The sequence below is a fragment of the Caloenas nicobarica genome, chromosome 2, assembly GCF_036013445.1.
Source record: "Caloenas nicobarica isolate bCalNic1 chromosome 2, bCalNic1.hap1, whole genome shotgun sequence".
NCBI classification, from domain to species: domain Eukaryota; kingdom Metazoa; phylum Chordata; class Aves; order Columbiformes; family Columbidae; genus Caloenas; species Caloenas nicobarica.
In genome coordinates this window covers 113,930,090-113,947,372 of record NC_088246.1, presented here as the reverse complement: position 1 = coordinate 113,947,372, position 17,283 = coordinate 113,930,090, and the positions used below count along the sequence as shown (strand labels likewise).

At 35.4% G+C, this 17,283-nt stretch overlaps 1 protein-coding gene across 2 annotated transcripts in view; it reads left to right on the top strand.

Annotated features, from left to right (window-relative positions):
- The window catches only part of SMCHD1 (structural maintenance of chromosomes flexible hinge domain containing 1), an 83,975-nt gene extending 67,054 nt beyond the window's left edge, over positions 1 to 16,921 (top strand). The window contains exons 37-48 of one of the 2 annotated variants that reach the window (XM_065629046.1): positions 710 to 862; positions 4,326 to 4,452; positions 4,618 to 4,737; positions 6,121 to 6,206; positions 7,317 to 7,439; positions 7,698 to 7,888; positions 8,713 to 8,822; positions 10,150 to 10,220; positions 11,893 to 12,064; positions 14,102 to 14,260; positions 14,976 to 15,093; positions 16,637 to 16,921. In XM_065629046.1, coding sequence (XP_065485118.1) covers positions 710 to 862; positions 4,326 to 4,452; positions 4,618 to 4,737; positions 6,121 to 6,206; positions 7,317 to 7,439; positions 7,698 to 7,888; positions 8,713 to 8,822; positions 10,150 to 10,220; positions 11,893 to 12,064; positions 14,102 to 14,260; positions 14,976 to 15,093; positions 16,637 to 16,754 — 1,548 coding nt within the window. In that variant the 3' untranslated portion in view covers positions 16,755 to 16,921. Of the gene's footprint in view, positions 1 to 709; positions 863 to 4,325; positions 4,453 to 4,617; positions 4,738 to 6,120; positions 6,207 to 7,316; positions 7,440 to 7,697; positions 7,889 to 8,712; positions 8,823 to 10,149; positions 10,221 to 11,892; positions 12,065 to 14,101; positions 14,261 to 14,975; positions 15,094 to 16,636 lie in introns of those variants that run through there. The other variant, XM_065629047.1, reaches the window with a different exon arrangement.
- Positions 16,922 to 17,283: the final 362 nt, after the last annotated feature.

The window sequence follows — 17,283 nt, the reverse complement described above, 5'->3', positions numbered from 1 at the left end:
AACAAAGACCAAAGAAAGTAAAGCAACGCCTTCCACCCCACACTTTCCGAGTCTCACCTTTGGTTCAGACTCCTCTACCTCTCCCACGTAGTGCAGGGGGATGGGGAACAGGGGTCATGGCCAGTCCATAACAGCTCCACTGTGCTGCTCCTTCCTCCTCACAGTTTCCCTGCTCTAGTGTGGATCCTTCGGTTGGCCACAGTCCTTCATGAACTGCTCCAGCATGACCCTTCTTCACAGGTGTGGAGCCCTCCATAGGTTGCTGTGTGGAGATCTGCTCCACTATGGTCCTTCATGGGCTGCAGTGAGATCCCTGCTCCACCATGGTCTCCCTGCAGACTGCAGGGAAATCTCTGCTCTGGCACCTGGAATGCCTCCCAACCCTCCTTCTTCTCTCACCTTGCTCTCTTATCTTTTTTTTTTTTCCTTCCCTCTCTTCTCCTCTGCCTGTGCACTTTGTTCCCTTTCTTAAATGTATTTTCCCAAAGGAACCCCCAGTTTGGCTGAGGGGCTTAGTCATTCCCTGCAGTGGGTTGGTTGGAACCAACTGTGTCTGGCACAGAGCAGCTCCAGGTTCTCCTCACAGACGCCACCCCTGCAACCCCCTCACTGCCAGCAGTTTGCATTGCACAAACCCGATGCAATGTATAAATGGATGACTTCATTCATTTCATGTTACAAACTAACTTTTTTGTCCTTTTAATCACAGGATGAATACAACAACCACACTGGAATTGATCTAGTTGGCAAAATAATAGCAAAAATTAAGAGCCCAAATGAAGATGATGATATAGAGATCCCGCAGTTTCAGGGGAAAGTCAGTACACTTGAGTTTCCATTTGACAGAGGATCAGCTGTAATTGTAAGTTGACTGAAATACACACTTAGCTCCATGAGTAATGGATCCAATGAGGCCTATTTCCTGCAGTTTCAAAGTTGATCTTACACCTCATTGTGGTTTTTGGGTGGTTAGCATATATTGTAGCCTTCCCATACTGATAAGCACATAAATTATTTATTCTCTGTTTGGTCACTGATTTTCAGAAAACCCGAAGAAAAGGCATTGTTTAAACTGGTTATCCTTGCCAAGCAAGGGAAGTTTACAAGTGCATTCAAAAACTCAGTTAAGGACTGGGACATACAGGGGGATCCAGGATAAGTCTCTTCCTCATTTGAATTTCACATCTAAATAACACTTCACTAATTTGTAGATAAACTATTAATATTAGGCATATTTTATATTTTTATTTACAATACTGTCTGGCTGTAATATCTTACGATTATTTAGTCTGACCTCTTCATATATATGTAATTAAATTTTACCAGGTTCTCTTTACATTTTGTCAAGCTAACTGGGCTTATATATACTTTGCAGAAAGGCATCCTGTCCTCATTTCAAGAATTAGAGATAAAACTGCCACTTTATGCTTTATGTCAGCCATCAGTGCTCTTAACTGTTAAAAATGCTTGCTTTATTTCAGTTCGAATCTCCGACTGTAGCATCATGCATGCCTCTGAGAGTACTGCATATTGTAGTCATGTCATCACAGTCACTTTTTCTTCAACAAATGCAGATTGAATTTTTAATACCTATGAGTTCCATTTGTAACAGTTGTTACAAAGTATAATGTAAAAAACACGAGCTAAAACGTGCACATGCACAAAACCAGAAACTGTTCAGAACACACCAAAAATCCCAGCTGAGCATAGAGCTGCACATTTGTTGTGAGTGCAGTGGTCACAATATCTCTCTTAAAAACCTACAGAGAACTTTAGTGAATACGACTACTCATGTGGTGAGATAGGTGTATACATATATTTTTTTTTAAAGTTGCTGAAGTATCATGTAAGAATTGCAGAGCAGAAATATATTCTTACTTCATTTGGTTCCTCTGGTTGTCAGAAGTTTTACCATCTTGAAATATATGGAAATCTTCAAACACTTCGATGTGCTGAAGGAGGATCCAACTTTTTGAAGAAATTTTCCCAGCCACATTTTCTCACTCATTCATTGAAAGCAGCTTCCCAGCAGACCAGTATCAGTGTGTGCCAGGTGGAGGAAGACACTGCCTCAGCAACAAATACAAAAGCTCCCAGTACATCTTGGAAATCACCATAATAGAACCCCAGTAGAATCACTAAAATCCACATATCCAACATAGACACTTCTTTGTAATGTATTTTATTCAGTACATCCGCTCCTTTTATGGAGTTACATAGATGAAACTTAGTGATACAGATTGTCTGTCAAGGACAGAAACAACCAGTTAACATGGCCAAATATTTTTCACTGTACAATCTGTCAAACTCTGATCTACTCTAATCCATATGGAAAAGTCATAAAATGTGTATGAGAAGCTAGAAAAATAGAATGCATGGACTGAATAGAAGTATCAGATAAAATTAATACACTAACCGATTTATGGCGTGCTCTGGGTTTCTCTTGTTCCTCAACCATGTTTCAGGAGTAATAAATTAGCTGGTCCATGAACACATTTTTCTCATGTAGGTGGGGTGGGAAAAAGTGCAAAAGTGTAGGTAAGAGGTCCGTTATAATCACTGGTCTAATAAAATACTACTTTTCTCCACAAATCTTGCCTTTACACCTGTGGTAGAAATTTCAACGGATGTTTAAACTTCATGCTGTTGAGGGAAATAATAGCCTCCATAGAGTGGACTCTGACAGTTCAAATAAAATTACTGGATGATTTCTCAGACACCTCAGAGAGGACAAATGCAGAAATAACTATTTTTTTAATCTCCATGTGCTAGTAATGTGTTGTTGAGCCATTGTGACCTAAATACTCCACATTTTCTTGAGTGACTAAGCTAACAACCTATGTAATGGGGGTGGCACATTTGGGATTTTTTTTCTTCAACTTGGTTTGGATTTTTTGTTTGTTTGTTTGTTTGTAAGCAGATGCTTTTGCTTTCTACTTACATATTCCTGGTTTGGTGGGTGGGTGAGGTTTCCATTTTTCTGCTTTCTTATTACTGTGATCTGATGAGATCCTGCTGCTTTTGACAGTACCTTGTGTTCCCTAGTCTTCTATCAGGAGTAATTCCATTTCAGTGGATTACATATCTCTTCCCCTCTTGGGGAAGTTTTCAGTTGTCTAGTTTATACTGACTTCTCTGACTTGAGACAACTCACAAAACTCATGTGGAAAGGGTTTGTTGGTTGTGATGCAATGTCCTTTTCCTACGACTGGTAATGGGAAGGCAAAGGGACACACTAGTGTTTTTTCAAGTATCTTGAAATTGTTTGATCTTGTTTATAATTGTGTGCAATTGGCATCAGTGTAATGAAGCTGATAATCTGACGTGTTTACCCTTACACTGAGGTTCAGGAATACTAGACTTGTTTAATGAAGGAAAAATGTTTGTGTTTTTATTAGCAAAATTTTCTAAGGAAAAGATACTTCCACTACAGACTTCTCCTGATTAAGTATATAGCTGCAATATTTTTGAAAGCCATGAAGACCATCTTTGAAGGTTATATATCTATCTCTTCTTTTAGGCTGCAACCACCTCTCTTGATTTGGCCAGTTGAGTAGCAATTTCTACATGTTAAAGGTGGAAACAGTATGAGTTTTATAAGCATTATTCATTTTATGCATGATACCTTTCCCAAAGTAACAGCACATTTAGATATTACCTATACTAATTTTATTTCTGTTTACCGTTCTTTATGGTTTTATAATACTTCCTGTGTATGTAAAGAAAGGGGAAGGATTTAATTTGCCTTTTCAATAAGGAATTGATAAGAAATGGGATGTTCGTGTTAATGGTTGGATATATATTGTTCATTCATTTGGGACCTGCTGTCTACTTCCATGGTAACAGCAGTAACTTTAACTCAGCACTGGGAATAGTTTGTTTTTCCTTCTCTGTGTTTATGGATTGAGTCTTTCTTTTTAATGTTCTGTTTGCATTTGTTCCCACACTGAATGAAGTACATCTGAGGAAATCTTGCTTGCAGGACAGTGCAGAGAATGCTTTTTTCGAAGCACATGTCTCTTAAATATAACATATAGCCAAAAATAATAAGACCCTTTAAACAGGTAAAATGATAATCTTAATTCCTAAATAATGAAATAGTTACTGCTAAATCTTTGTATTTTACTTCTTTTTATTACATATAAAAGGCATTTCCAAGCCAGTACTTAAAACTGTAGTAATCTTGTATAGATATGTGTTAGGTAACTTGTAAGATTTAGTATTTGAAGAATGTTTATTTTATTTTGTGTTATCTCAAGTGTGAACATAAACTTACGTATATTTGTTTGGTTGTTGTGGTTTTGTTTTGTTTTGTTTTTTATTAGAATCTAGTGCTGGCTGAAAATAGTCCTGGAAGAGATAGCAGTGAATATGTTCTTGTATTTGAGCCAGATCTGCTCGGTTTGAAAAAACCTTTGGAACCATACCGTCTGTCATTTATGTTTTACAATGGTATGTTTCATTTACTCTCAAATGCTTGCTGTTCCTTAGAGCCAACTATTTTTAGGTCCATAATTTTTCTTCAGAACTGTGTAGTAGCTTAATAGATTTTTCCTGATGTTTAAACCAACTAAGTATGTTGTATTTTCTTCTGAAAATGTGTATTTGTTTCTGTAGATTTCAAGAAGCAGCAGCAGATGGCAGCACTTACAAGAGAGAGAGACCAATTGTCTCAGTCCATAGGTGTTTACAGAAATTGGCTTGATACTACTAATCAGCTTACAACTGAATTGAAACGTAAGTTTGATCAAATATATAAATAAATTTCCTGGGAATTAAACTCTTTTTTCCTGTAATCATTTTGAGAATATAGAGAGAGGGAGAAAAATTGCTATTGAAATCATGAGATACAGTAATGAGAGGGAAGCAGAAGGGAATATATCTTAGCATTAGCAGGGAAGCATCTAGTTATTTGGATGGACCTGTCTGTAAAAGGTCTTGATTTGAGGTAGAATGTATTAGGTCAGAACTGTCAAAATGAGGAATAAAACATTGAAGTTGATGATCTGATTTTTTTTTCCATGACTGCCTTGCACTGCCGTCTTTGCAACGAATGTGTAAATGCTCGTCTATCTGGAAATAAAACAGTTGCCTAAAAACAATTTTAGAGAATGACCTGTAGATAATTCTCTTTCAAAAAGTTTGGTTTGCATTTTCGAAATGTTACTTTCCCCCCACATTTGACGCTGTGTACATTATTCACAAGTGTTGTATAGCTATTCATTATGTTTTTCAGCAAACATGATCCTTTATAGTGTGTTAAACAGCAGAGCAGAGTGAGGGCAGTTTTTTATGGAAATGGGAGAGATGAAGGAAATGTTTTCTTTGCATTATTTTTTTGCTTGAGTCATCCTGTCTGTTTATCAGAAGGTTTGTTCTAATAGATGCATTTCAAATTTTGTTTTAAGTAATCACTCAGTGTAAATAAAGCATGTTGGATTAGAAGATGCTGCTGTTTCTTGTAATTTTAGTACAGGCCTATGTTTCTGTTACTTGCTTACTGCATGTTTCCATTATGGATGCAAATTTCTGAATTCTAGTGTGAAAGGCAAGTTTTGTTTCCTATTTGCAGATTTTTGCACATCTCTAGAGAGCAAGCTAGAGCACAGCATTATACTTCATGCATAAATATTTCCAAATACAAACCTGTTTGAATAGAGTGGAAAGCAACTCACTTGTTTTCTCATTTGTTTTCAAAATCGTTTCAGTTCAGATATGAAAGTTGAGGAAATAGTGTCCAGAAAGTGGTGTCCCATGTAAGAGACACAAGAGGGTAGTGCCAACAACCACTCTTCACATCCCTCTTGCTATTTTGCATGTTGGGGAACCATTTGGAAAGATAACTGAGGTTGAAAACAGAAAAGAACGTTCTCAGACTGATGTTAGGAGTAGCTCCGTTGCTTCCTGAAGCTGAAGGAGATGGCAGCTGCTGAAATTGCTTAGAAGCTGGACAAATCTTGAGATCTTTGTGGACAGATCGTGCTATTCTGTGCTGAAATTGAGAAGTAGACTGGATCAGCTGTGGGTGGCATAATTCTGAGAAGTTGTGAGAAATTCTGTAAGAAGTGTGCCATTGCTTTCTAATATTTCCTTACTCTCTGTTGATTTTACTGGTTTCAGGTCAGGTTAAACAGGCTGAAACAAGAGAAACTCACCTGAAGAACGAACTGAAAAAACACCAAATTGAATTACCACAGACAAACACAGTATGGCTTCTTTCTTACTAAACTCCATAACATCTTAAAAATACGTCTGATCTTAATATGAAATTGATATCATTATATAACACTATTGAATTACACTGGTATATACACAAGCACCTGTTACTGAAACCCTGAAAATTTAAACTGTGAGGAAGATTTGCGTATCGGTGCCAAACTTAATTTTTTTGTTTGTTTTGGGGTTTGGTGTGTTGGTTTATTGGGGGTTGTTGTTGGTTGGTTGGGTTTGGTTTTGTTTGTTTGTTTGTTTTTCTGTTCTGCTAATATAACTATCTCTTAAACTGGTAGAGAAATACAAAAAACTTCTCTTTTATATCCTGGTCTTGGTTAGCTTTTGTGTTACTGGTACTGCTAGTTTTAGTAAGGGGATTTTGCAGGCTGATAGTATACATGGGATGTATTCTGACAAAAGTAAACCAAAGGAAAACACTTATTTTCAGAGAGTTAGAATTTCATTTGTTACTGCCAAAGTTGATGTAAAAGGAAGTTTGAAAGATTCAGGGCAATGTACCCCATTGCTAATTTCCCATAAAAATCCAATTATATTTTAAAGACACTTTTAAAATAAAGTTTTCAAACTAATGATTTGGGGGGAAAAAATGTAAACAATCAGTTATCTTTAGATCAAATAAAAATAAGTGTTATAGTCATTAATCACGAATCAGTAGAATTAAATTATACACGTTCTGCAATTGTGATGTCCACGTTCCCCTTGTTGGGTAAATTTTTCAGGCCTGGACATAGTCCCCTTCTAAAATGGTTACTTTTTTTGTATGTTTGTGGTTGTCTCTTCCTGCTGACTTAAACTTTCTTCAGTTTTGGCTCTAATCAAGCTCTGGTGGCTCTTCATGAAAAGTTCCCTGAAGTCTTTGTGACTTTTTCATTACTATTTTTTTTAAAAGTTCATACTCAAAATTGCAGTGTGCATCCTTTTGCTCTCCTCTAAGATTATATGCTTGGTCCCCTATATATTAAGAGTCTGTCTCAGATTATTGAATGTTTTTTGTTAGGAACTTGATTGGCAACTGGTAAAGTAACTACTTCTGCAGCTCAGCCCAATGATACTGCTTGCTAACTTTAAATTTTAATTCTCAGCTTCAGTATGTGGATTCTGTTATAAAACAAAAGATGTTGGATCAAGAAAGAGTAATGAAACAGCCAAGGCGAACTTGTACCCTCCCAAACTATCCAAAAGGCAACCAGGATATTTTAGGCAAGGTGAGTTTTCTCTCAGCCTTCCAATGAGTTTTGTTGGTTCCAGGAAGTGTTAATGATGAAAAATTAGCCAGTCGAGTATGCAGGTAATTTTTGAGGAGCTATTAAAAAGAAGATAGCGTTCTCAACCCATCAGGTGACCAGCTCTTCTAACAGAGCCATCAATAGGGTCTGATTTAAGTTGCAGGATGATTGTGATTAATATGAAAAGGGGAGGTGGTCTTGGCTTCTATTTTGACTGTTCTGACTTCTGTGGTACAGATTGCACATTTAGCTCAAATTGAGGATAACGAAGCAGCAAAAGTTATCTCTTGGCATTTGGCAAGTGACATGGACTGTGTAGTCACACTCACTACTGAAGCCGCTCGTTCTATTTTTGATGAAACTCAAGGTCGACAGCAAGTGTTACCCCTTGATTCTATTTACAAGAAGACACTTCCTGATTGGAACAGGTAGAGAAAAAACAATGAAACTTTTGCATTTGTATGACATACTTGTTCAGTTTTGGTTTGGTTTTGCTTTTTTTTTTGCTTTTTTTTTTTCTGTATAATCTCTTTTTTAAGTTTTACTCCTGTTAAAGATTCAAAGTATAAAGTTTCTGGCAGCGTTAATGTCACTTGAAATGTTAGCCGAAATCGTAGCTTTATATCTTTAACCACTGTTTGTTGTTCTTTATTTAATAGGGTGTTTCTATTAAAAAGAGAAGACAATCTACCATTTTTTTCTTCACTTCTATGTGCTTTCTAGAGCAGGAACTTTTTTAAAATAAAGTAGTGCTTCTAAACAAATTCTAACTTTTACCAAAATCCATCTCTAGAGTACATTCCCTAAAATAATCTGTAGTAATAGAAATTCATTCTGCTGTTTCAGTTTCCTGGGAGATAAAGGAAAATATAATAATTCTGTGCCTGAAAATAATTTGCTTATGAAGATGACTGGTAATATCATAAAGAATGCCTTTTAGAGAAGATCTGATGCACAGATGTATTTATAAGGTCCAAAATCTCAGATGTTCTTTAAATAGTGCATTAAAACTTGTTCATAAAATTAGTCATATGAATTTGTTGGATATATATCTCATTACAAATTAGTGTTTCACCAAAGCATCTTTGGTATAACTGACATTTCAGTGAATGTTTGGATCATTTAGCACCTAATATGGAAGTGTTAAGCTGCATTCAATTCAGTTTGAGATTCCTAACTAGATTGTCAGAAGCAATAATGAAATATGGACAAGTTACCTTTTTCTCCCTCGCTTTCACCTTTCTCCAACTAGGCCTTTACCTCACTTAAGAAATGGAAAAATCTGCTTCAAACCTGTTGGAAATCCTGTATTTGCCAGAGATCTGTTAACATTTCCAGACAATGTAGAGCACTGTCAAACAGGTAAATTATATTGAAGAAATTCTTCATATGTTCTTTCTTTTTAATAAACGAAATACAGAAACATCACAAATCCTCATCTATTTAGTAATCTTCACTGAGATATTTGCAATTACCAGTGTACATTCCTCATGAAGTCTGATGGTAAAAGAGGATGACGTTAGTGTTAAGTATTTGCAAACAACAGTTTTGCAAATTTCAGCAATTACACTGTCTTCTGCTTGTCCTGTTTTTCTTTTCTCTAATATATATAGTAGAGGCTTTTTTTTTTCTTTTTTTAAATTACTGCAGTGTTATCTTATTCTCAAGGTCATGTAAGCAGAAACTGGCCATCATGATATTAGTTTTATATTTTCTTATTGCAGAAGTTACTGCTTTTGTTAGGCTATTTTCCAGTCATATTCCTCTCAAAAATGTGTAATGCATAGATTTATGTACACTCAGACCAAACTGTACCTGACTATATATGTTGTGCTTAAATAGTTACAGTAAGAATAAGCTTTCAATTTTTATGTAGATTTCAGTTTAGGGAACCATCGTCCTCTCTTTCTAACAATGTAGCAGTACCTACCTTTTCCTACATTCTTTTTCTTAAATTAAGTAGACCTCCTCCTTTATATGGAGAGTTGGAATCTGTAATTAGTTCAATAAGTTTTTCATTTTACTTCACAACTTCCTAGTATTGAAATATTCGTCTCTATAAACCCAATTTTTAGTCCAGTTTATTTCAGAAAGTTAGCTATTGTCGAAGACTTTAGCTCTAAATTCTTCTTCATGTCTCTTGGGGGAATTTAAAAACCACATTGCTTGACATGCAAGGCTACATCAAGTTAAACTTCGTATAGAACAATCTTTTATTGACAGAAGAAAAGTCTTAAATTCAGTTGGATCATCCACCTGTGAAGGTTTTTTTTCTTTGATAGCACATTGAATATTAAGAAACATATTAAGAAACCGAGAACACAATTCGAGGAGGACTTAAAAAGTTGTAATTTATATAATTTTCTAAAACTTGGCATTTTATTATGTGTGTCTTCATAAATGTAAATAGAAGATATCAAGAGAATACTTTGGTGGAAAATAGTCAATTATGCCATAAGGCAATTAAATGTACTAAATTTTTTTCTTTATGAATTCTTTGATGAAAACAAAAGATTGCATATTTATCTCCACCTCAGAATAAAATTTCATTGAAAAAAGATAATGGACTTGGCATTTCCCCTGCACTTATCTGAAAAGCTGTAATAATGATGGCTCAGAATTGATTTTTCAAAACTTAAGTTATTTTGTAGCAGAGAAATTTCATGGTTCAAAAAATTAAATTTTTCAGTGTTTAGGATGCTCTTGGGTGACACTATCATTATAGATAACTTGGATGCTGCCAACCATTACCGAAAAGAGGTATGTTTTAATTATTCTTGATATTTTTAAAGTAAATATATTGCATAGCTATCTATTAAATACATTACAAACCTAGAATAATTGCCAAGATTAATGCTACATTAGCTATAACTGTGCGTATTGTCTGTAAGCCTCAATGGACTTACGAGTGAATGAAATCTTTATTATTGGCATTGACAAAATTACCTCTGTTCAACAAATTCCATTATATTAATGTTGCCATGAAGCACAAGACCATGTTCTTACAGACAAACATCTGTAGTTTTGCTGTTAAATGCAAATTCTTTACTACTTCCCTAGTCCCTGTACGTGTAATAAAAGACAGGAGTCTGAGGCACGTAATGAAATTTCAGATCCACTCAAATGACTAAGATCTTGGTGGGGAACTTACTAGACCTTTCTGTGACCCATTTTATTTAGGTTTAATGGGACACATTTAGCAGCCAAGAGTCTCTGAGCAAGTCCTGACACTGGGCACTTTCTGTTTCAGCTTATGAGGTTCTTAGAATTGAAATATGATTCAGCATCGGATGTAGAACTGTATTAATTAAACATTAAGCTCTTGGTCCTGGATATTCTTATTTTTTCCCCTCTGCAGAAGTATAAGAAATTGTACTGCAAAGTTTTTATTGAGAGAACAACAAATTAACAGGAAACCTCTGGTGGCATCTAAAATGGGTTGCCTGCTTCATTCTTTCACAGTTCAGCAGGGATTTCCTGCTCTGGGCCCGACCAGCTCTTTTACTCTGTGATTCCATTCCCTTTTTATTGGCTACCACTAGCTGGTAACCTGGGAACAAGGACTGTCTTGAATGTTTCCAAAGAGTGTCTCAGATACTTAGATATAGTCATAGTAAAAAAAAAAAAAAGATGATTTACATTAATATTTTGATTTTTATCTTGTATTATAACCATCTCAGTGTCCATCAAGTGAACAAATAGCTACCATTTTTCAACTGTGAAAACTATGTGCTTCTTTCAGCAAAAAGTATATACTTTTTACTGTAAAATCAAACAGAAGAGGCAGGAGAGTCAGATCTCAGTTGTTGATCAGTGTCAGGAGACTGACCATCTGTGTCTGTTCAAGAAAAGGAGTTTGCATATCTAGTCATTTCTCAAAATGAGGTCTGGGTCATTTCACTTGGTTAGTCTGTTACCCCATTAGCTTCAGTGTCCCACTACAGGTGAATTTCATCAACTATATGGAATTTTTATTGAATATGTTAATAAGAAATAAATCTGGAATTGTAGATGATTAACATCTTGTACATTAAAAAAAAGCCATCTTCATCAAATAATTGTATAAGTGCTCACATTTTTTTATCAATGCTAATATTCGTTGCCACTACTTCATAGTATATGTTGATAATTAGCTTTTTCGCAGTATAGATCTAAATTCTGTCTCCAGACTTCTGTTTATATGTGAGGACACAAAAACCCTCCAAAAATTTAGTTTTCACTGTTATCACCAGTACTGTTTAATTTTAATAGATGTTTTCTATTACTTGAAAGCAGAAGTCATGAAATGTCATTTCATAAAATATATTCTCATTAGAGCACAAGCTGCATCATAGTTGAAAGGTATAAAGCTTCACAACAGCATTGCTGAAAACTTAGATTTTTTTTTTTCCATGGAATTACTGATTTAGTGTCACTTTTTATACCTGCGTAGGTTGTAAAAATTACACATTGCCCTACTTTGCTGACTAGGGAAGGAGACAGGATTCGCAGCAATGGAAAATTTGGAGGCCTTCAGAATAAAGCTCCTCCAATGGACAAACTCAGAGGAATGGTATTTGGAGCACCCATGCCAAAACTTTACTCTGCTTTCGCTGGACAGATAGGTGAGTTAATGAAGTCATGAAAATACAGAACTTCCAAAATTATATTGCTTGCCTAAGTTCATTATTTTCTTACGTAATACAGAAAGGAAAACTTGAATTTAGCATAAAGTTACTTTAAGAAATATGACCTGTACAGTGTTGTGTATTTCCCTTGTCTTAAAAGCTGTAGCTATTAAATATCCTGAAATAAAAAATAGTAATCATGAGAGATTCCCCTTTTTCTTAGTCTTATTAAAGAAAGAGGATAAGCAGTGGTGACCATTCAAACAGCAGGCATGAGAAGCTTGAGCCGATTGAATTCCAGCGTCCTTGAAAAACAGAAGTTTCAGGTGTTTCTCTTCTGGAAACACCATACATCAATTTAGAATTTCTTACTGTGCAAGTAAGCTCTGTGAAGCAGTGGTAGAAAAATTCCTGTTCTCATCAGTCATGCACAACCACTTCTACATTATTTCCCTAACAAGAAGGTACCTTATATTTCCTGTGGGATCACTTATGTTTCATTATGTGCTTGGACTCTTCCTTTCAGAATAAAGGTTATAAATTAAGTTAAAAGATGGCAGCTTCTGACACGTAACAGCTGACCTGACTGATTTGCAAAACATTGAAGTCCTATTCACAAATGAGGTCATTCTTAAATACTTCATTTTCAAAAGAAAGGACGTGAAGTTTTTCCATGACAGTATTCCTAGAGTGTTCAGTGGAAAGGGGTGAGGGGAGAACAAGAGAGAGAGAACACATGCACTTACTGGACTAGCCTTATATATGAGCAAACTACTTAACATTGACCAGCTGAGGGAGAAAAAAAGAATAAAACGATCTTTCCTAGGCATTTTGGTAAAAATATATTACATGTAGGAAAAACATAGTAATCCTTTCAGCTACAGACTGAAATATGCTGGTTTTAGCACACTTTATATTTGTCTATCAACACATTTTCAATTGCTGAACTCAGTTATTACCCAGTGGGAATTAAATTGGAATTGTCTGTAATTTAGTACAGGAACAATCATGGCAGAAGAAAAGAGCATGTTTTAATTTCACTTGGATAGTTACTAGACATTTAAAGGAAAATAATAGGGACATTCCATATAAAGGACAGAACCTCATTTCACAAGACTTGTTTTGAACTGAATTTTAGCCTTAACATTAGTTGTGACTTGCTGCTCTTCTGTGTTGGTAGCATGAAAGTAGTCGCTTAAGCTATGACTACACTGACAATGTACTTCTACAATAAACTGTACTAAGAATTTGCATTTTGTCAGTCTACAGTAACTATCTATGTGAACAATTTCACCCTGTGGCAAATATAAGGTCATTTAGTGTTCAGTTAAGCTTTGTGCAAACTACCTCATATTCACCACGAAGTAAAATGAATGAGACTGGGCAAACATGCTTCAACACTTTATTACAGAATCACAGACATATTCATTCAATGCCTGGGCAAACTAAAATTCTTCCTCTTGCATGTTAAAAGAGGAACAAAGTTTGTCAGCAAAATATGCCCTCAGTTACCTGAGTGTACTGCTGCTATTTCCTTGTTTAAATTTCCATAGGTGGGACAAAGTGAAGCTCAGTAAACATTCTCTTGTTCCACAAGGTGGACTAGAATTCAAGTCAGTAATACAAGCTTTGGCTTCATAGCACTAAAAAAAACGTACTACAAATACACTTAATGGCATCAAAGATAGAAAATGGAGCTTGGAGCACACAAGCAACAAGATGTGTAAAGAAATGGCTGTTTGCCATGTCATTTTCAGAGTTCACTGCTACTTTACTGTAATCTAAGATACAGGCTTGAAAAGAAAAGAGAAATCAAAATATTGGATGTGATTTTTTTTTTTTCAGTCTTTGCAGTCATTTTAACAACAGCCACTGACCCCCTATGAATTTGAGTGGGTTTTTTTAAGTAGTGCTTCTGAAAGACGTGTTTTCTTGTGAACCTTATATATTGTTTGGATTGTATTTGATAGCCTTCTAACTCAAAATGACCACTTATTTACTGTTTTGTGTTTTATTATTTTATTCTTCAATTAGATCTTCTTCAGCAATACCGTGCAGCAGTGGTGAAACTTGATAACGTGAACCAGGAACTTGATTTACATTTGCAGACACTTAACACTCCAGAAATGCAACAGAAAAAGAAGGAACTTGCCGAACAAGAGAAAAGCCTGAAGGAAATAGAACAAAAATTGGGTAGGTTATTGTATTACATTTTTGGTGTCCTAAAGGAGGAGAACTGTTAACTGCATCCAGATGTATTCTACTCTTGCAAACTAACAAATTCAGACTATGAAGGAAGGTTGTTAAAATTATTTAAGAGCTTAGAGATGTCTCATTTTAAGGAAATTATAGAAAAGCTGTTTGTAGTATGATGCTGTGGATATTGTTTAGGCCAGCACTGCCCTGTAATGTGGTCAGATCATAAAAATCTGGTCAGTTGGTGTCTTGTGAACATGAAACTATGATCTCACTAATGCAAGATTATATAACTATTAGTCAGACTGGCCCAGTGGTAGAGAACATTGACATTTGTTTTGAAATGACTGCGTAGTAAAGAGCTGAATTACTTTTGCTAGGGAAACACATTCAAAACATTGTACTGTTAAAAGAAACACTCCTAATTCTGCAAGGCTAGTATTTCTTAGATAAAAGTTGGGTTTTATGTCAATATAAAATAATTTATGGTATTTCAAGATATATTTTTAAAAAACCTAACATTTTCTCTGTGGCAACTGTAAATAAAGCAAATGTTTTTACCCATCATCTTTGAACTCTGTTTCAGACGAAAGGTGAAATGGCATTTCTAAAGCCTTACTTCAATGGTTAAACACTACTGTTACAGGGCCCATTTATAACCAATAGGCTTAATTTTTTTTTTAATTTGTTCTTACTTGCAATGTTTTCATAGGTATGACTCCATCAGATAAAGTCACTGAATCATTACTTCAGCCTATAATGTTAGAAATGTGTGACACCCCCATCCCTACCAAAAGAATGCGAAGAGAAACAGTAAAAAAATTGTATAAGTAAGTTTATTGTGAATCTAGTCATTACTTTCCCATATCCTGAATTCAAAGCAAAAACTAGTTTTGTTTGTTTGTTTGTTTGCGTGGGAGGTTTTTTTTTTTAATTCATACTTGTATCCAATAACCAACAATTAGTAGAGTTTGCATAAGGCTGATTTTCAAGGTAATTTTTATTTCCTTTAAAGTTTCTGCTATTATTTAAGCTTGATATAAAGATTTGCTTGCTAATTCTGATTCTATTTCTCTTTATGAACTGATTGATTGGCATCTTTGTGCATTTGCGTTCCCTATATTTTCTGGTATATTCAACTCTGTTACACCCCAGAAATATTTGAAATATAATAGCTCGGCCTGTAAACTCTTTTAAGATTCAATATCAAATACTGGGCAGATGAACAGAGGAAGAATTACTCTTAGAGAACAGAGAAATAATCCTTCTTATATAACTTCTTCTAAGTAACTGTCTGAGGTGAGATAAAGTATTTAACACAGTTATCTCTTCACCTGTGTGTCTACTTCTACATTACCTCTGTGGCTAGTGAACATTTGTACACACAAAATAAAATCAGGGAGATCTGTTAAGTCTGTATATTTAAAATGACATGGAACTGAGTTTTCCATTTCTCATGTTTCTCCTCATGACTGCATCATTGTCTTTGCTGAACAGTGGTCATGTTTTTGAAATTATTTACATCGTATTCAGTTGTGTCTTGTAAATCTCTAAGTTTTCACTAGAGCACTGTCTCTTTATTATTTATATTTGTTATTATTTTTTTATCCACACATAGAACTTAAGTGGTTATGTATTTAAACTAATGTTAGCCTGATGCTGTTCCTAATTTTAACAAAATAATTACAAGAATAAGAAGCTCTGCACAAATATGGGGTTTGTAATATTCATATTGTGTCCAGTTCTGGGCCCCTCAGTTCAAGAAGGACAGGGAACTGCTGGAGAGAGTCCAGCGCAGGGCCACAAAGATGATTAAGGGAGTGGAGCATCTCCCTTATGAGGAAAGGCTGAGGGAGCTGGGTCTCTTTAGCTTGCAAAAGAGGAGACTGAGGGGTGACCTCATTAATGTTTATAAATATATAAAGGGCGGGTGTCACGAGGATGGAGCTAGGCTCTTCTCAGTGACAACCAACAGTAAGACAAGGGGTAATGGGTTCAAGCTGGAACACAAGAGGTTCCACTTAAATGTGAGAAGAAACTTCTTCTCAGTGAGGGTGACAGAGCACTGGAACAGGCTGCCCAGGGAGGTTGTGGATTCTCCTTCTCTGGAGACATTCAAAACCCGCCTGGACGCCTTCCTGTGTAACCTCACCTAAGTTTTCCTGCTCTGGCAGGGGGATTGGACTAGATGATCTTTTGAGGTCCCTTCCAATCCCTAACATTCTGTGATTCTGTGATTCTGTGATATTAGTGGGAGCTCTGTGCTTTTGCATCAATTATATAAAAAAGACATAAATAAAAAAGACATATATATAATATATACATAGAAAAAAGGTCTTGGCTTATAAGCTACTGTGCTGTGTTTTTGTTTAGCTCTGAAGAATGGATCTCCTGTCCCACAAAGAAGCAGCAGCAGCAGCAGCAACAGCAGCAAACACTGCAAATGTCGCCTTCAGAACTTAATGGAACGTCACGAAAAAGAAAGGCATAGACTGATGAGACTTGCTGGAAATAGTTCTGTATTAAAAATGTGAATATGTTCAGTTAAAGGAAATGTTCATGTTGTATTACTCATTGCTATGAAGATTTTTATACTGATAGAAGATATAAGTGTATTTCAGTTAGTAGTAACAAAAATTTAAGTATTTAACATTGATAGCCTAATTTTTGTAGAGTTAATTTTCATTTCTAAAAGCTTTCAGAGTTTTTATGTTCATGTGTGAAAAAAAATATATCCTTTTTTATTTAGGAAAAAAATCAATCTTTTCAATAAAACTGCTTCAATACAAAGCACTGCCAGTATAATCAATTGTAATAAGTAAGTCAACAGATTGTGCCATGAAATGAGATTTTCAATTTAAAAGCATCCTTGGCTGTCTTGTGGAAGAGAACTTTCTGGATTGCTCCTTTTTGATGGATGAGGTGTCAAGGTAATACCAATTTAAAATGGAAGGTTGCAGCAGCAATTTACTGAGATTTAACCACAGCCATTTGTAGAGTCTTCAGACAGTTAACAAGAA